Source organism: Anas acuta, chromosome 4 (assembly GCF_963932015.1).
Source record: "Anas acuta chromosome 4, bAnaAcu1.1, whole genome shotgun sequence".
Lineage (NCBI taxonomy): Eukaryota > Metazoa > Chordata > Aves > Anseriformes > Anatidae > Anas > Anas acuta.
The window spans coordinates 62,327,112-62,347,036 of NC_088982.1; the positions used below are offsets into that span (position 1 = coordinate 62,327,112).

General features: G+C 46.8%; 1 protein-coding gene across 18 annotated transcripts in view; it reads left to right on the forward strand.

Annotated features, from left to right (window-relative positions):
- EPHA5 (EPH receptor A5) overlaps positions 1-19,925 on the forward strand; it is a 189,972-nt gene that overhangs the window by 147,141 nt on the left and 22,906 nt on the right. For 13 of the 18 annotated variants that reach the window (XM_068681621.1, XM_068681626.1, XM_068681612.1 and 10 more), the window contains 4 exons: positions 6,328-6,393; positions 12,807-12,874; positions 14,573-14,698; positions 15,835-16,020. In XM_068681621.1, coding sequence (XP_068537722.1) covers positions 6,328-6,393; positions 12,807-12,874; positions 14,573-14,698; positions 15,835-16,020 — 446 coding nt within the window. The remainder of the gene's footprint in view (positions 1-6,327; positions 6,394-12,806; positions 12,875-14,572; positions 14,699-15,834; positions 16,021-19,925) is intronic. The other 5 variants (XM_068681614.1, XM_068681615.1, XM_068681622.1 and 2 more) reach the window with 1 other exon arrangement.

The window sequence follows — 19,925 nt, forward strand, 5'->3', positions numbered from 1 at the left end:
CAGACATTCTGAGCTCCAGGATTTGCTCCAGCTGGAATCACCACGGCTTTCCATGCCGAGTGAGCTGTGCCAAGTCCAAGCTCTTCTCTCTGAATAATGTAGGAGGACAGGTACTGTCCAGCAGCAAAGCTACACAAGAAACCCTCTCAGGCTGCAGCAGTGAGGGCACAGCCTTGTCAGTTCCTATAAATGGGCACCTCAGCTCTGGCTTCATGCTGCTCCCAGGCACTCTGGGAGTCCCTGGGCACCTCAGAATTAGGATATTGCTCCCTAAGGTGCTGTATGGCATCTCTTTGGGCCTGTTCCCCCACGTGCTGGGCAAAAGCAAGCATGTCAGGAGGCAGGGCACTGAGCACTGGGGAAACTGGGAAAACAGAGCAGGAGCTTGAGCAGCCCTGCAGTGAGGAGGGGGTCCTCCCGATGCTGGCAGCTCAGAAAGTAATTTCTTAGTGTAGGACTCGGGAGTCTGCTGGCTCTGCGGGCTTTTTATTTTCTGCTGGGTCCCTGGAGGCAGAAGTTTCCACACCTCTTCCCTTTCTGCCTTCAAGTAGCTCTGCAGTCTCTCGCCTCTTTTGAACGAATGTAAATAACAGCTTGGCATTTCCCGTTGGCAGCTGGCCCCAAACCAAAGGTCAGCTGAACGTTAGTCACAGTGGCATTTCCACCAGCCAGCGTCCATCTGTGGAAACGCGCTTTGTTTCTGAAGCCGGAGGTTCCTGGGAATTTGAAACCGAATGCGCTTTGCCCTAAACAATTAAGCTGCATTTCAGAGCTGATTTACTTGCAGATGCTCAAGAAAACTCTTCCTGTAAATAATGCGTCCTCTGACCAAGGTCATAAATGCTGCTAAGCAAAATAGCTGGTAACTGTTAAAGCCTCCTGCTCCCTGCATCAAGGGCGTATTAATTATATAACAATCAGGATTACAAATCAAAGGGATTCACTAAATCAGACCATACTTGTCTGGGCGAAAAAGAAAAGTGGATTGCAAATCTATTATTAAACCACATGCAAGCATTGAATTAAAGAACGTGGAGTTATCATCTTTGTTTTCTTAGGATTATGTGTTCTTCTCAAAAGCACAATGCATTTCACAGATACAGCAAAGCTAAATTTTGCTTTCCTCGCAATGCTTGAATTAGTTGCCACTTGCGCTGCTGCTCCTAATTGAAGTATATATTAATCTGAAATAATTAGACTTCTGTTTTGAAGTGTCAGACAGTGCCACCAGCAAAGATCTGTGCGCTACATCTTACAAGGGGAGGAAGGTGGCGCATCTGCTGTTGTAGTACCAGCCCCTGATTTCTCCAAACTTCAGCAGGAGGCTAGGTGCAGCCCAGCCAAAGCAGGTTTCCATCAGCCTGTGAAGGAGATCCACAGCTCCAGAGCGGTTTTCACTCTGTTGTCCTTCCAGCCTTGTTCCCAAAACCGAAGGGGTCTAAAGGTGAATGTTAAGAGACTGCCAGTCCCTGCGGTCCCCCAGGCATTAGAGTTTTGTAGCATTAACCAAAGTAATGGGCTTTTAGAGAGTAAAACGGGAAGGCTTTTAGGTCAATGCTGAGCATGTTTGCAAAAGCTGCTCAAAATAACTAAGTATGCTGCGTATCTGCATTTATAGCCTGCTGCCCATTATGGGTGACTTTTCAGTCTGAAGTGGTCTTCCAAGGAACCGGACGGAGCTTTTTATAGAACCTAAGGAAATAATGCTTGAAGGAGTGGAAACTGCCCCTCACCCTGTTCTGCACATCCATAGAAAGTCTCTCCTGGCAAGAAAGCAGCCTTTCGAAAGACAAAGCAAAGACAAATCTTCCCACTGGGGCATTGGCAATTAGAAGCTTCTGCACCAGAGTATCCATCCTTGACCTTAGCTGATTTAGACTTTTAAATGTCAGCCCCTGCAGTGGCAGAGGGCTGGTTTCTGGCCACAAATATGTGCATCTCGTTAAAAAGTGACTTTCAGAGAGGTTGAGAGGATTGGAGGGGTGGGGGGGATGAAAGGTGTGCTGTCTGTGGCGTGGAAGGTCTAAAGTGAAGGAATTTTTCCACAGTCCCCCGCATCTTTTTCCAAGATGTGGCAGGGCTTAAAATAGTTCAGTTTTTCAGTATTTCCGTAGGAAATGGGAGACGGTTCGTAGATAACGTTTTTCATTGAGAGAATTTTTCCAGCATGAGTCACAATTTTTGTTAGTTGTGGCTTTTTAGAGGATTGTTATCTCTATATTCCTGCCTGTTCTTCCTTCTTCCTACAGGACATTGTCTCCCATGATCTATAGCCATTTTATTGATACTGCCTGTTGCCAAACGCCCCTGTAATTCACCTGACAACAGGAAGGATTTGGCTGGAGAAGCTAGTGCTCTGCCAAGTCAAGCTTCCTATCCACCGAGAACAGGCAGGGTCTGGTGCTGCCTGTGTTCAGGTCAACATTTTTCCTATCCCCGTCGTGTTAACAGGCTCTTTGCTCTTTAGCTGTACGTTTTCCAGGAGAGAGGAGTGTCAGCAGCATCATTATACAACATCCATCTCTGAAAAAGAAGCGCTCTGGTCCCCTCCCCTTCTCCACAGGGTGATGCCAAAGCTGGTGAGGAGATCTGCCCAGAGTCCCTACATCTTTTGTCCTCCCTCCAGTCTACCTAGGTCAGCTCAGCCACTTTACCTGCTCCAGCACCTTTTCTTCTTTTTTATTCTGAACACTTCTGGGCTTAGTACTTTGATACAAGCACAGAGCAAGCCAGTTTGAGTTGCTGCTGGGTTTAGGGACCCAGGCTAATCTGCTTTCCGATGACTTTGCCTTGGACAGGAGGTGAGATTTGACCAAGTCTGTAATTAAGCTCCAAGAATTTCTGAATTATTCCAGCGGCAGCCAAGGGAATGAGACAAAAGGAGCACTAGGAACAGATAACTGGCTGGCGTAAGCTTTGTCTGAGCAGGGGAAACGTGGGGGAGAGTACAGCAGTTGGTGACAAAAGCTCCTCATCCTCATGCAGATGATGCATTTGATGGCATTGTGCAAGTTTTTTGTCCACTTGGACAAGAGAACTGGGGTGCCTTTCAAGCTGGAAATGGGAGTTTGACTTAAGTGGTAGCAGCTCCAGGCTGCTGCTGAGCACTAGTATTTTAAAGTGGGGTTTTATGGTGTCTCTTGGCTGTGGAGTGGGTAGAAGATGAAGAAAAGAAAACCAGGCTCTTGTCCCCCTGCACTTCTGAATATGTGAATATTTCACCCTGCTTCGGATGCTAGAAATAGGAAACACGACATGGAGGCACACCGTGTTGGGGCACATAACCTGTTTTCCAGGCAAGAGGCTGTCTGTACTTCCTCCTGGCTTAGACATAGTGGAGTGCAATGCAGGGGATGCTTCCAGGTGCAGTTTCTTACCTGGGAAGCATTTGCTCTCCTTCACTGTAGTGATTGCATTTGTATTGTCTCCTTGGGCTTCTGCCTTCTCAGTTAAAGAAGACATATATTCCTAGCAGTTCCTTATAGTAGAAATATATTCCTAGGAGCTGACGGCACGCACTTCTGCCCCTCTGACGTTTGAAGTGAGCACGCTGAGGCTGGAGGTGCTTGGTGCAGCACTGGCTTTCTGACCTGGAGATGCAGGGAACAATCCTTGTCATCGCTCCGGGCTGCGCGAAGGATTAGAAAAATCTTCCCAGAAACCCTCAAGTACTGCAGGCTCTAATAACAAGCCTCTAAAGAACAGCCCATTAGAGCAGCTTATTAAAAGCAACGGATGAGGCTTTCATTTATCATGACTCCAAGTCTTCGACTTCTAAGTCTTAAAAGCCAAAGCTACACACAGCACAGTCTCGCCGAGATGCATCTAGCTGCTAGGAATTGAGTTTAATTCCAAATGCTGTCTGGGTCATCCGCAGCCCCCTGGTAAATTAATTACGTTGCCTGAAGGCGCAGTTGTCGGGGCCCATCAGATATATATATATATTTTTCATTAACCAAGCATATAGTCCAGGGTTTGAAACAGCGCCAAGGGTGTGAAGGACTCCTAGCACAGGTTTATTAAAGTTGGCTCTCCGGTCAGTTGGGTTTGCAGGCCCCGTAGGCATTGCTGGGGTCACCTTCGTGAGGACTGGAGGTCTGTTGGCTTTGCTCGTCCAAGATAACTGCAAACGGTGCCGTGGTCGAGCCAAGAAGCTGGGCAGCACCGGCAGGCCCAGCTCTCACCACAGAGGGGTGGGAGGCCCTGCTGCAGCTCCAGGCCTCCCTGCCTCATCTCCGACCATCTGCAGCCCTGCCGCTGGAAGCAGGGCTCGGAGCAGAAGTCACACCTCCTTCCAAAGCCGTCCTAGCTTTTGGCGATGCTGCTGCCTCGGAGTCTCATTCTTTCACAGACAGGAGGGTTTAACTGGAAGTGTGCTCCCAGTAATCTCCACCCTTACGTGGAACTGTCATCTGCTAACCTTCAGCAGATGCGGGGACTCCTGAGCATCTCTAGGAGCTGAGATACAAGCCCTCACAGGCTCACCGCATGTTTTTGCTACTTGAACCAGTTTAGTTTGTTTCTAACAGCTTTTGATTTTCCCTCATGTTATGCTTTCTGACTATTTTGACCCTAAGTGGTATAGCACAGCGTTAGGTGGCCGGCATGCAGGAGTAAGGCCCTATCAAGCCCTGTTTCCCTTGCACTTGAGCATTTTTCCATCCATGTAGAGTGGGATTTACAGTGCTCTGCGCTCAGCGTTGGGAACATATTTTGTTTCAGAGCAGCTCCATTTCTGGTGAGGTGCTTGAGTAGTTTCCTTTGTTTCAGAAACCAGTCAGCTCTTCGCTGTAAGGATGTCTTCAGGTTAATTGAACTGTTGTTTCAAAAACCTTGACTTTCATGCTGAGCGGTGTGGGCAGGTCTGGTGACAGCAACTGTTTGAAAATGCCTGAGGGGGAAAGGGGCTCCTCGCTAAAATGTAAGCTAATTAGGGAGGGGTTATAGTTATCGCAGTCCCGGTGATCTTCCAGAGACCTGCCAGTTCCCTGTACTCAAATCTTGTCAGGATGAACCCAAAAAACAGCAGAACTGACTCAAAATAAATTATGCTCAGGTTCAGTTTGGGTGCTTTGGGGTCTTGAACCTCCAGGGTTAAATTGGATCAATGGAGAGATTTAGTGAGAGCTGAGCTTCCCCCATATTAATATGACTCCACAAGCTGGGACATTATGAAAATACCAAATACTGTCAATTATAGTTAAAAAAATAATAAAAGTTGGCATCACTGCTTATAAAATGCTTGCAAGTTGTTTTGCTGATGTGAAAGGAGCTTAGAGAGACATTCTTCACCAGTTCTAATTTAAGTAAGCACATAATCCAGTATATAATTCTGTAAATCATTGCATGCCTGAAGTTATTTTGCATCATAATTTAAGGTGGTGCAGTTTCAGAATGTTAATTTTGTCTAAATGGGCTGTTTTAATGCGTTTAGGCATTGTAGGGTATACTTTAAAAAATCTGAATGGCACAATTTTTATTTTTGTGTCTTCCAAGAAGATCACACAGTGATTTTAGGAGAAATAAGGAGAGATCTTCAGCTGACTTTAACTGGCGTATCTGTTACACTGTTGGGCATGTAGGACATACTGAAGATCTTCCCGTTTCTTCTGCCCTATGTTCTTTGTATGGATAAATTAGTTGCTTTGCTAACAGAAAAATACCCACACAAGTTCTCTGATGAGGCTAAAGGGCAATTACCGAGGTGACAGGTTGATGCCAGGTGATGACGTACTCTGATCAGATAGAGTAAAAGCTCAGCAGCCTCCGAAGCAAGCTGGGGGTGCACACGGTGCCTTTCAGCTCACCACATTTTGGGTTGAATTTGACTGCTCTCACGCAGCTCGTAAGGCTCTGCTCCTGCAGATGTGTAATGCACGTGCAGAGCTTCGCTGATGCCAGGATTGAGTGAGTACATGTGAAAGGGTCTGCAGAAGCAGAGCTTGTGTCATCCAGCGTGTTTTTTTTTTTTAAAGGTGGTGGAGACAGTACTGCACACATGGCTTGTGGAAAAAGTCACTTGGCCTGCTCCAAGGCGGGTGCTTAAGTTTAAGCACATGGGTGGCCCCGTTAACCCTAACGGTGGCACTTAGGTACGGGAAGCACACAGCTAATTGCTTTGCAGGGCCGGGATGTCTCTGATCTCTCCAAGACATTGTTCCCAACAGTAGCCCATGCCATGAAATTCTTGCAGCCCAGGGTGTTGAGAACCACATAGTAATTAAAACAAAAGGGAAGAAGTGCATATAGAACTGTTGCGAATGTATTTGCGCATTGCCAGGGCAGTGGGATTATTCCTTATCCTGGGCCTTTTTGTTTGCTTTTCAGTTGCTGCGATCATGGCTGTGGGTGGGCTTCTTCTCTGCGTGCTGTTGCCTATCCGAGCCTAACATGGTCAGTGTTCCCACCTGCGCTGGCTCCTTTTCGTGTCCTCCCTCCGTGTTTTCCGTGCACAGTCTGCCTCTCCCTCCCTTTCTTGTACTGCCCTGCAAACCCGACCTCTGCGACCAGCTTGGCTATCTCAACAAGTGCAAATAGCCTGACCCCGAGCAGTGTTCTTCCAGTAAGAGCAGGGTTCCCAGAGGAAAAACCCGATGCAATATGCCTCGATTGATCCAGACAACACACTGGAGATGTTACGTGGCATAGCAAAGCTGAACACCACGTGTGCATCAAATTCTGCTTCCTCTCACCAAAACGGGGGCGCGGGTGGATTCATCCCCCTAAAAAAGGGTGGTGGAGGGCAGGCGGGTGTGTAAAGGTTGTGGCATTTGGTGGCATGTAACGTGCATGTCAGTGGAACAAACCGAATGTCATTGCTGCCAATGACATGGTGCTGTTTGCAAGGATATGCTCCGGCGGCGTTGGGCATATCTTTGCGGGCGTCGGGAGCTGGGTGTCTGTGCTGCATGCTGCCACGTCCTGCCACCGTCTCCTGCCAGGCCGCCTTACCATTTTCTGCTCTTCTGTACTCTCCTCTCCTTGCCAATGAATTGAAGGAAGAGTGATTTCTAACTTCTGTTGGTATGACTGGATGCAGGTTGAGTTGCTTCCCTGGAAGGGAATCTGGTTTAGGTCTCTGAGTCAGCTGTAACCTGTGCAGGCGGAGATCTTTCCAAGCTTGCTGGCAGCCTTGTGAAATCTCCCCGATCAAATACCTGCTTGAGACCGTAGGAGTGCCAAGATGTCCCACTCATGTTTTAAACTCTGAAGGGTTTGCAGTGTAGCTGGGTGAGATGTGTGGAGCTCTTCTGCTGCTTTTCTGGGGGGGATGCTGGTCTCTAGCTGCAGAGCACGGCTCTCACCGAGATGGACCATTTATCTGTCCTCTACTGCAGTATTTTGGGGTATTTTTAAATTGGTTTTCATGAATTCTGAGTGCTTAAGAGCAGCATTAGCAGGCTGGGTTGCTCATCTTGAAATGTTTGGCTGCAAAATGCTGTTCTGGGATGTGTTTCTGCAAGACACTCGTTTGGCATTGATTCGGCACACAAACAGCCCCTCAGTGGGATTCGGGCTTCAGATTTCCTCAGGTAGGACCACGAGAAGAGGGTGGCAGCAATGGAAACGTTACCAGAGGTGCCAGCTCAGAGGAGCCGAGTGCACACAGAACGGGAGTGAACTGAACAGTTACGAAGAGAGAGGTGTGCAAGGAGAAGTTGGCTGACCTGGAAAACGTCCCCCGCAAGTTTCCTCCTCAGCTGTAGAGAGAATAACGTGGTGACAAGCTGCTGTTCTGGGAGGGGAAACGGGAAAAGGGACTTCAAGGCACGGACGCCATCAACTGTGCTATAGGAAGGCATGACAAGCTCTTTAAAGAGATTTATGGAGATCACTTCAGAGGGAGCTTCCTGCAAGAAGAGGAAACGGTATCTTGTTTAAATTATTTTTAATTGTTCTGGTGGTGATTTAGGCAAGCAGGGAGTCATTCAGTGCACAGGCAGGGAAAGACGTAAGACTAAAAATACCGCTGCTGGAATTTTTGAAACTTCCTCTGTAAGGCATCCAAGTTAATCGGAGGTCAGCTGCAGGCTTGCACACCGCGGAGGGGCACGGCCATGCCTGGGAAAACAGCTGTGAAGGTGGTGAGTCTGCAGCCCTTGGGAAGGGAACCTGCTCTTGTCCCTTTGGGCCAGGCATCCAGAATGTCTTTCACCTGAGCCGAAGGTCTTAGCTTGTCACCTCGGGATCTTATCTTTGTTTTATAGCAGTCCCTGGACCAACGTCACTAGAGAAAGGCTTTTGCCTTTGGCTCTCAGTTTCAGCATCATTTATCCAGGGTAAAACTATTTGCTGTACTAGTTGTCGTCTCCACACAGAAGCAGAGAAGACGGGATCTTGGCCAGATGGACGAAGCCCTGTTTGTTTGTTCCTCTGGGCGGAATGCAGTCCTGCCCTGCAACACGTATGCAGCTTTATTGCTTTAACATCTTGGAGTAAATAGCCTGAAGTGAGCGCTAAGCCCTGGTAAACAACAACCCTGTGGTCCTTGCAAAAAGTCCTATAAAATGCAGCTCGAGGTGGGTTGGGTGTACTCCTCAAAGCTGATTTATAGTACGAGATGTGCTTCTGAGTGAAGGTCTGACCCCTGAAAAGCAAGTGGGGGTTTGTTTGCATTTCAGAGAAGTGCACTGAGGTCATTTATCTCATATTTAAGAGATAAGATACATGCATAGAGATCTTTGCAGGACGGGGACAGGAGATTGCTGCTTCAGGGCACAACCTGTTTTATGGTACTGGCTGCGCCTAGCAAGGTGAGGTCCCTTTCCTCACTGGGGACTTCTGAGTGCTGTCCCCATGTTTCAGTGGTGTTTTGGCCACGTGCTGAAATGCTTTGACATTCTGCTGTAAAGAGGTGCATAAACACTCTGCTACATCATTGCCTAGGACTTGGATGTCCATGGTCCAGCCACTTTTAGAGCCAGTCCCCTGAGCGTGTCCTGCATGGGTTGTGGCCCCAGCTAGGGGCTTGGAAACTCCTTCCCTTTAGCATTTTGTGTCTCTGGGGGTGCCCCAAGCAGCTGAGGTTCCACACGACACCCAGCAATGGCACTCTGAAGCGCTGGGTCAGATGCAGATATCTCCAGGGAGAGCAAGCATCTTCCTGCCTTGTTTCTTGCTGCTGGAAGGATTTTCTCCATGAGTTGGCTTCTGCTGTGCGAGGCAGTGGGCACTGGTTTCCCAGCTGGGTCCTTCATCTTTCTACCTGTCCGCTTTATATTTTATAAAGCTATATAGGAATCATTTTACAAGTTCACTTTTATAATCTGCTCCATAAATATTTTATGAGCTGCCTGCCAATCTGCAAGTAGTTTTTAAATAAGACATGATGCTTTAAGAATATTTAAAGTCTCACGTTTTTCCTCTGATAGGTTTTTTTTTTTTTTTTTTTTTGAAAAACACAGAGCTGTGCAAGGAAGACATCTGCTTTCTAGATACAGAAACTGGGACAAATCCACAACAGGAGTAAAGAGTTGAGATTCAGGTGTGCTGCTGAATTACATTAACTCTTTGGCTGAGAGTCTCCAGCTCAGTGGGAGACAAAGGGAGCATCAGGATCTTTATACTTTTGCTGTATGCAGTACAGAAATGATACAGGAAATCTGTTTTGTACAATGACAGCAAATGGGAGAGTGAATCTTCCATCAGGAGACTTCAGATTTAGAGCTTCTCCAGGAAGCATTAAGAGCAAGCGCACATGCAGAAATGGATTATTTTCCCAAACAACTGGGAGATTTTTCAAAAAGCAGTACTGCAAAACCAGAACATTTAGGTAATTTTATCTGCTGGTTAGGTGCACATACTGAATCAGGACTCTTAATGTGAAATAGAAGATTTTTCTGGGATTTAGTTAGATGAAAAAAATAATTCTTTAGTTTCTGGTATCTAAAAGAGCTGAAGGCCCAGAATGGAAGTGTAATTTAGCCCCAGCCAGCATGTGCATGGCCTGGTTCTCTTGGTAGCTTAAAAAATTTAAGTGTGTACAGGGCACAAATGACAGCCGTGGGCAGGTTGTGCAGAAAGCTTCGTTAGTGACGCCCCATTCTGTCTTCAGTTGTACTCCGTCGGCTGCAATTTCGCTTTGGTGGATCTTGCCGAGGCTTGTAATGACCCTTGGGGGTTCCAGAGCTGGGTTTTGTATGCTAATGTGATGTGCTGCTCTGTGTGTTATGCAGCTCTGGAGAGGGCAGAGCCGAGGCAACTTGTTTGCATGGGCTTTCAGAGTGCGTCCCCGTGCAGTAAAACGCTAACTGCTTGGCACGAAGGTAGGCTTAGAGCACTGCATGCCAGTGGTCGTGTGTCCTCCGTCTCCCTCTCCTCCCTCTTGGTGGTTGAATCATTGGGAGATGCAGTTAGTAAAAAGGGTCATGTTGGAAAAACGCATTTATGGGTGAAGCCCTCTAAACCTGAGAGAGAGATAAGGGCACTTGCTTTAAAAGGTGAGCAGGAGAAATTTTAACGCGCTTTTGGTAGGACAATGATGAATTGAAACATCTGTGTGTTTTTCAGAGGGAAATTGACTTTTTGAATATACACCTCGAAACCCCTTTCATGCACGCACCCCAGTGCAGAAAATGACTTCTGCAGGAAACTGATGGAGCTTCTGGCAACTCGCAGAATCAAAACTGGGGGCTGCCAGAAGTGGGAATTGATGCTGAGACCCAGACCTTTAGTCTTTATACTTCCAGGGGGAGACAGTATGTTGAAGGAGGAGAACCCATTTTCACCCAGGGATCGTAAATACCAAAATACCCTTTGAAATGACCCTTACTGGGGGGGGTCTCTGCGTACAGGCACTGCTTAGATTGGAGCTCATTAGGCAGGACCCCTAGGAGAAGAGCAAGGAGACGAGCCATGCCGTGAGCACCAAAGTGGGGCTACCCAGGCTGTGTCTCCAGGCTGTTCCTTGCCGCTGGCATCAGTTTTGCATCCGGAATGCGATGGTCGCTGCTTGGTTGTGGTTCTGTCACTGCCGCTGAAGTCGTGCCCTGCATGGACGGCCTGGCTGTTTTATCGAGCACGATCCATGTGTTGGCCCTGTCATCCTTCTGCCTGTGCCCCCGGATTGCTTGTCAGCCTCCCCCTGTCTTTGCTGCACCTCGTATCGACCCGTTCCCCTGTGCTTGCACAACCCCTGCAGTCTGTTTTTTCTCCTCTCACCTTGGCTCACGTCTCCCCTCCTGTTAGAGGTAAGCTGGCACTAACCCCAGGACCTCGGCCCCGTGGGGTCTGGTCCTGCCAGGGCCAGCTCAGCGGCGGTGCCCACGTCCTGTTGTTGGCCTTTTGCTTTTAATCACGGTCGTTTCGCAAAGCCAGTGCCAAAATCCTGTAGCCGAAAGGCTGCTTGGCCCCTTGCAACCAGGCAGACAGCAGTTTGCAGTAATAGGACTTCCCACTGAGGGCATGTTTCATGCAGATGCCTATTACTGCGTCCTCCTAATTGCAGTTTTGTTTCTGCTAATCGTACGCTCTTCCTTGCTGCGAGTTGTGCTGGAGCACGTGCCTCCCCCCGTCCCAAAATCCTGGGTAATGGAAGAGAAGACTCCCGAGTTTCTCAGCTTTAAATGGTAACCTGGGGCTTTCTGTCAGAGGTGTGACACCCGGCAATGCAGCTGCACACCGACCGCCTTGATGGGCATTGCTGGCAGGTTTTTCAGTCTTCCAAACAACGTTCCTACATCTCACATCCACGTGGTCTGATTTAAGGGTGACTCAGTTCCTCTATCTGGTTATCATATCGTGTCCTTGGAAAGACCGGCAGATATATGTGCATCCTACATACCTCATCCCATATATCAAAATATATGTATGTGCGTGTGTGTGTGTACGTAGCGGTTGTCCTTGCCTGTGCAGTTACCCTGTAGCTTCCTATGGGGTTATTGGAGTGAAGCAGGTCTCAGAAATGCCACCGAAGCAGCCACTTGGTGCTAATGTGATGCCATTTCCTAAAGACCCAGTGAGAAGGCTGGGGGCTGAGTCAGGGAAGAGCAGCCCCAGGCTAACAGGAGGATTCCCTGGCAGAGCTGTGACTCCCACGTGGCTGTGTTTGCAGCTCCATCGTGGGATTCAGCAGTGTCCGTGCACTGCCTGACACTAACGTGGGAGTGAGATAGGTCAAGCAGTGACTGTGTGCTTTCTTCCATCCTTATTGCTGCTGGTCAGAGGGGATTGCATGAAGGGTAGCTCCTCCGATAAGGCAGGAGACATGCAGGAAGCCCAGTCAGAGCCAGGAGTATGTAGGAGACCCTTGAAGGCAGTAAGCAAAGAGGCTTTTTTTTTGTTTTTTACACCATCATTTTGCATGTGTATAAGATGCTAGGGTTGGCACAAGGCTGTTTTCACAAATACCTAAATTGAAAGTTCTGAGCGAATGCCCAGTGGGTAAAGGGACCGCGCAGCACAAACAAGATGGTACCTGCAAAAGCTGGGGTCTTGGCTCTGAGGTCCAGGAGCTCCCACTTCTGCAGCTCTAACGTTTCATCCCATTCCCCTTCCATTGTCCTTCCTGTTCTTGCTTTTTTCTTCTTAATAATAGCTAAATTAAATGTACGGTAGAGTGGAGTTTTCAGAAGCGTCGGTGGGATTTAGAAGCACAAGTCCAATTGAAAATCGGTGGGCCTTGGGCCCTGAATCCCGTTAGGGAAATTGCAAGTAGTTTGATGAGCTAAAACTGGGACAGCAGTGATACGGCCACTTGAGAGGTCGGATTCATCGCTGTTCTGGGTTTTTGTGCCTTGCGTGACTGAGGTATTGAGGGGGGCTCTGTTATACCAGAGACAAAAGTGTTCTTCTTTTGTTTTTTCCAGGCGATGTGGTTATAGCAAGGCTAAACAAGATCCAGAAGAAGAAAAGATGCATTTTCATAATGGCCACAGTGAGTAAAGATTGATATGTGTGGGTTTGATTCTCTCTGGTAATGAGAAATACAAGTGAGAGGTACTTTTTTTTTTTCAGAAACCATTTTCCTGGTAATTCACAAAAGAATTCACTTAATTCTGTTATTCAGCAAGTCCCTATCTGCCCTTGCTCCAAGCCCCACAGAGACCTGAGTGCAGGTGTAAGTGTTTGAGCAGTCCTTACACCTGCCCAGTTATTCATGCCTGCACATTTTTGTTCCAGCATGGAGCTAAGTGGATCCCTGTTTGCAGTGGATCTGCCTAGCGAACAATTTTGTTTTGTTTCACCGTGGGGTATACACTGTGACTCAAGATGCTCTTAATTTTGCCTGGCTGGCATGTAACAGCTTACATACCGTGGTCTGGATGTGTTTGCCCAGAATACCTGTTTTTTAAATCTTTGGTCCATCCCAGCCAGCCATGAGGACCAAGCCCATAGCTACTCTTTGCCCTTGGATGCCTGTGCAGAGGTGTGAGGAATTCATAGATACTTCTTGCTCCCAGTAAGCTTTCAGAAATGCCATGTTAATAACCGTAAGCTGATCTGAATTTGTAGACCTTTACGGTGATGCTAAATCGTACATACCATGGTTACTACCAGTCTTACTGTACATCTGAAGCCAGCCTTTGAAAAGCCTTCCTTCATAAAGTGTTGTGGGATCTCTGGATGCGTAATAGCAAAGTGCCTTTTGGGGTGGAAAAGGCAAATGCATCTTGAGCAAAAGTCAAATTTCCATTAGAGCTATGTAATGAAGGCAGCAGGAAGCAAATCAATTAAGAGCCACAATGTAATGTAGCTGTCTTATTAGACTGATGAGCAGCTCTTCATGTGAGTAGCCTTAATGATTGTCAAAACAAACTTATAATACAGATAATGAAAATACTTTTTTCCTCAAGTCCTGAAGAAAATGCCTGGTATTGATTATATTTATACTGTTACAACCCACAGGCTTTGTACTGCAAATATTTTGTTCATTTAAATCTCAGTAGCTCCATCTGAAATAATGTGCCTGATTGATTAGCTAATATGAGACTGGTAGGGCACAATTTATTGCAGCTCTCCATTAACCACCATCCCTCTGACTTGCTTAGCAAGTTGTTCCTCAGCCTTTTGCATTTCGGAACTCCTCTTCCCGGCGTACCCTTTCTGCAGGAGGGCTGCTGATTCGGGCTGTGTCTGGCTGACAAGCCTCATCCCAGCGCTGTCAGATACCTCAAAGCCTTTATAAACCTTTGCGGTGGGGAAGAATTACAGATGAGGCACCGCAGCATGCAAAGACAGAGCTGCCTGCCCAAGGTCACCCAGGCACTCTCTTAACGATTCCCAGCCCTGAAACGAGGTCTCCTGACGCCACCCGATTGCACCAGGCCCTGGGCCAGCCTGTTATGCAGCACTGAGAGGATTTTTTAGCTGCTTGTCCTTCCAGCTGAGCACTGCCATGTGTTCCTCTAAATCTGATAAAGACATGTGTGTCACACAAACTAAGTGTTATTTTCGGAGAATACTTGCTTGCATGGTGTTCCAGAGCACAGAGCATTCAAAAAGCATTATCTATTCATTTTTTTGCAGGAGAAATAGATTTCCCTGCTGCCGTGTCTTCCGGCAAGGGACAGGAATAGGCATTATCCTTGTCTGTCACAGCCCGTGCTGTTAATGCTGTAATTTGTGTTCGCAGTTAAACTGCCTGGAGTAAGAACCTACATTGACCCCCACACCTACGAGGACCCTAATCAAGCCGTCCACGAGTTTGCCAAGGAAATAGAAGCTTCGTGCATAACCATCGAGAGAGTTATTGGAGCTGGTATGGAAATGTGTTTCGTGACCCTTAACAGCATGGAGGGATGACTTTTCTAATGCTAGAAATCAGAGAAGGGCTGTGAAATATGTGTGCTGTTAGGCACTCGGCGTGTTATGTGGAGCATACCCTTGTTCCAGCAGAAGCCAGGGACAAAGCTGTCATTGCCTGCAGTTCTGAAATCCAGTGATTGAACTAAAAATGGCAGAACACTGTCAAGTTTGGCCCACGATGAGTTATTTCTATGGATGCTAAGGAAAATGAGTCACTTAATTTTCAGTTTCTTTCACACCATTTTAACTTTTTTTCTCCTCCTCTATTAAGGTCAGTATTGAAGCAAAAATTAAGAATGAGAACTCATCTGAGAGTAAGAAAAAATACAAACCAAAGCCCAAAGCACTTAACTTCCTTGGTTATAAGAATCAGTTTCCATTTTCTTTCAAGTGAAGCTGTTTATTTGGTCTCACATCTAACGTTAGGAATATTTGGCATCCTCTGACACTCCATTTTTGGAGATAATTTACTGTTCACCAGGAAAAATATCCATTTAGGCTACTTTAAAAAAAAAAAAAAAGTAGTGGTAAAATTGGAAAGAGTGTATAGTCTATAAAAATATATGTTGCTGTGAGAGGCTAACAGCATTCCATCTATTTAACTTACCAAAGGAGGGTTAAGAAGCAACTGGTTTGTGTTTTACAGCTATCTGCACAGAGCAGTGATATAGGATATGACAGGGGTCTTTCATCTAGTAAAGAAAAACATCATGAAATTAGAAAAAAAAAAAAGGAATATAGAGCATAGCTATTTAAATATAGGAAAATTACGTACTGGAATAGCTCGCCTATGGATTTGGGGTAAAATCCATCACCAGGATTGTTTCGTTCAGTTCTGGTTCTTTCTAAAAGACCACGATTTGCAGCTTCCTAGTTTTTTTCTGTTTATGAATTATTTGGCTTGTGGTTTGCTGGCTATTTGAGATGATGATCACTGTGATGTTCTGCTTTCCATATTCATGAATGTGGGACAGGCCTGTGTATTTTTGATTAGCTTTCTATAAAATATGGGCTGTATCCTGTAGACAGGCATGTTCCATGCATTCTTTTGGCATGCTCTGATCCCTTTTTTTTTTTTTTTTTCTGAAGGTGAATTTGGAGAAGTCTGCAGCGGGCGGCTGAAATTGCAGGGAAAACGTGAATTCCCAGTGGCTATCAAAACCCTGAAGGTGGGCTATACAGAGAAGCAAAGACGAGATTTCCTGGGAGAAGCAAGTATTATGGGGCAGTTCGATCACCCCAATATCATCCACCTGGAAGGCGTCGTCACAAAAAGTAGGTACAGATTGCTGAGAGCTGCTGTCTCTGAACTCTGACTTATGGGAGAGCTGGGAGAGAAAACATTGTGTAGCTCAAGTTTTGAGCGAGTGTTTTATCTATTCTCAACCCCCAGCAACTCCCCTTGCTTGAACTTCCACACTTTGTGAAGGTCCAGGAACAGATACCCAAACGTAAGGGAGTTTGTACCCAAAGGACTTAAGTGTTCTTCCAGCTAAAAAGGATAGCTAATAGCTGAAATGATGAAAAATGTGAAGTCCCCAGGCGTAATACATATGGTCTAAGAGAAAGTCCCTTTTCAAAGGTCTGAGATTATGCCATGCCTGGCCATGTCCAGAGAGGGGAGTAGGTGATGGAGACAGGAATAAGCTTAGGGCATCTGAGTGCCAGTGGAGTGTACTGCGTGACTTCAGCCTTCCAAAAGTTCAGCAACATCTTTTTCTTGAAATGAGGCCACACAGGACCATTTTGAATACGGTGACACCGAGCCATCCCCTCAGTGCTTGCAGCAGCTCTTCACTTCTTATTTCTGCCTTTATTTCTATACTTTTGAAACTGCGTGTGGCACAATGTGAGCAAAGAAGTGCCAAGAAGTGGGAAGCAGTTTCCCTGGCAGAAAAGAGAAAAAGGAAAGAAGACCCTGGTGGTTTCTGGCTGTAATATTTCAAGAAACCTCTGAAGCAAAGTGCTGGCCAAGGTTGCCCACAGGGAGGGTAGTGATGGTACCTGGTGATTGCTCACAGGGGATGTGAGCAAGGACAGAAATTAGCTGAAGCTTTGTTTCCCAGAAGCAGGGAAGAAGAATGGGAGCATCGCTGAAGGGAACAAGGCTGTGTAAAACCATTTTTAAGACGAGCTCCCCTTGGGATCTACTAGTGATGCCTATAGCAAGAGTCATCCCTGATGCCAGCATATAGATATGAGAGGGGCAAGGGCCTGGGGAAAATGTGAAATGACTGGGAAAACGTCTCAGCACAAGAGTTACTGCGGTCTGACGGGTCAGTTAGCAAAATGGACTTCAAAAACCTCCCATGCCAGTCCTCCAAATTAGTGTATGCACTAAACATAAGGATGGAGGACAGGGCAGCACGTCTGAATGTGCTCAGCCCACGCCCCTCCGGCTGTCAGCGTGGTGCTGCTGAGGTAGGAGGGCTGCAAGAAACCTACAGAGGTGTCATTGCTCTTCCATTTGAAAGCCTTAGAGGATTTGGAGGGGCACAAGTGTGCGTGGATGTCCCCACCACAAACAGACCCACAGGTTCCCTCTAGCATTTATCAGCGTTCTAGATGCAAGCCTGATCTTTCCAAGACAGAAATAAGCTCAGCTAAGTTATTTGCGCCAAGGATTTTTTGTTGGTAACCCCTTCTTCATTTTAAAATATATTTAAGTGTTCAGGCTAGCCTGAGAAAGGCTGCCCTCACAAGTGTGAATGTCTGTCTCCCCACTTGCCTTCATGACTGTTAATGTTGGAGCTTCGAAGATGCAATTTAAGCGCCAGCATTTGGGACTGTGTGGCTGCTATTAGCACCAATTGTCGTTCATCAGAGGCACTTCTCCAGAATCAGCTCTTTTTCAGAGCTGCAATAAAGCAGATACAAAGACACTAGCTGTTTGTCCTGTTTGTATCCTTATAAAATACTCAGAATTGAGGCTGGTTGGCAGTCGACAGCCTTTTCGTGTATTTTTCTTTGAAATTACATTTCCTAATAACCAAGACAGGTTTCTACTAAAAATTAATTGCATAAAGGCAGGGGAAAAAAAGCCAAGGTCTGGATTTGGATGTGACAGCAAGTGTTTTTTTTGTAGAACCCCACAGCCCATGCAGCAGCTCTGCCCTGGGACTATGTCCCTGCTGTGCGTCCTGATCTGAGGGACGTGTCCCCTTGCATGCCCCACCAAGAGCAAGCAGAACATTGATCGTCTGACCCAGCACGCAGAGCTGAGTGCATTAAACAAAAAGAAATAAATAACCAGAGAGGTCAGTTTACAGGGTGAGGGATGCACATTAAAGTCTGAAGTTTTTGTTGGCTTCAGGAGAAGATGAGAGGGCGCTTGGCTGAGTTCCCGTGGGCTCACTGGGGCAGGACTCAGGGAAGGCGGAGAATTAAAATGAATAAACAGCATCACCTTGTGTAGTCCTTTATGCATAAAAGCCTCGCTGTGCCTGTCTGTCCTGAACAGGAGGTTCCTATTTCTAGCCCTGAAAGGATGTGGACTATTGGGCAGGAAGTGAGTGACGTTCCTGGATCCATAAAAGCTGCTGCTGACATGGCCTTGAGCCTTTCTGGCTGCCAGGGCCTCAGGGGATGGGTGGGAATCCCACTTTTAGGATGCAACTCCCTAGTGAGCTGATTTTTTCTTAAAGCAGCCATCCTTTCTGAAGGGCAGGGAAATGCTGGGGGCTTTGCTGCCCCACTGAAAGCCCTGGATTTGTTCTGGGGGCTGGGGTTGGGAATAAATGCCAGAGGGAGGCTGAGGAAGGCAGTAAGCGCAGCCATACAATCTGGCAGTTGCATTGAACACCTCCTGGCTCCGAATTTCAGATGTTTTCCTCTAAGATGAGTCAAAAAAATGGTGTAGAGGAGGAAGAAGGAATGCCTTGCTTTCCCGAGTTTCCAGAGAGTGGTCAAGGTATCAAAGGGAGCATAGATCCAGGTTTTAGCTCCCTGCAGAGATTTGAGTCCAGCAAGCCAAGGGGATTCTCTGCCTACCATGCCCTGGGCTCTTCTGGCTGGTGCTCTCTAACGGCTGTGTTTCTAGGTGTTCCCTTGGCAAGGATGTAATCACAGGACGAGGATGGGTATTTAAGAGTCCCCTCTCTGTCTGAGATCCTTAGCCCCCCACTTACATCCCCAGTAGTTCTCCCTCCATCTGTCCCGTTGGAGCTGTTCCCCTTTAGAAATCACGTTTGTTTAATTCAGCATTTGTTGAGCCAGAGGCGAGGGGATTCAGCAGTTACCCAGCCTGCCTCTTCTTCAGTCCCCATTCCAAAGTAAATTGAATTTTTCCATGCAAACCATGGCAGCTTTCACACGGAGGGGCTGGAAACCCTTTCTCTTCTTGCTGGACCAGAGCCACTTCTAAATTGGACTTGAAGCGACTGGGGTCTGGATGCAGGGGGTGCATATACCCTGAGCTCCTCGTTAGCTCAGGAAATGCTTGTTTACCACACTTGAGATTTTTCCATCAGACATGCAACCCTCTGGAGCATCTTTCCAGCTTGTTTTCTTTTCTTCTGAATGTACCAAAACAACCTTTATGAATCCAAGACCGTGATGCTTATCTCAAGCTACTTTTTAACTTTTCTTTCCATTCAGCAATCCAGTCATTGGCCTGCTGTAGGTTCAGATCTTTAGCATAAAATGTCTTTGATGCATCATGATTCACTCTGGAAGCAGATGAAGTTGAATTGAATTAGTCCATTTTTAATTCTGAATGGGAATATCCACGCAGGGCCTTAATGCCATTTAATCACTTCAAATGCCCACCTTTAGTTAATTTGGGTTAATTGTCTTCGTTGTCCCCGTGCAGACAAGCCCTCAGCTTTTTCTGCTTTTACAGAGGCAGCAGTCCTGCTTTCATTAGCATCCTGTTCCATTGCTCTGACAATGCGTACGTGGGTAAGAATGACATCTGTGCACATTTTATGGCCCCCTCACACCAGCAGGAGGGAGCCCTGCTGACACAGAGGATCAGACCAGCCTGTTAGAAGGGCCAGTGTTTGCTTTTAATTTACTTTGTTGACAAGTTATTCTATTTGTGCCTTTATTTCCATGCTCTTGGATATGGGGCTAATTTATTCCACAATTACTGTCAACCTGCAGCAGTCAGATAATGAAACGTGAGTGCCAGAAATCTTCTTTTCTTTTCTCGGATGGAAACCCAAGGCAGGAACCCGAAG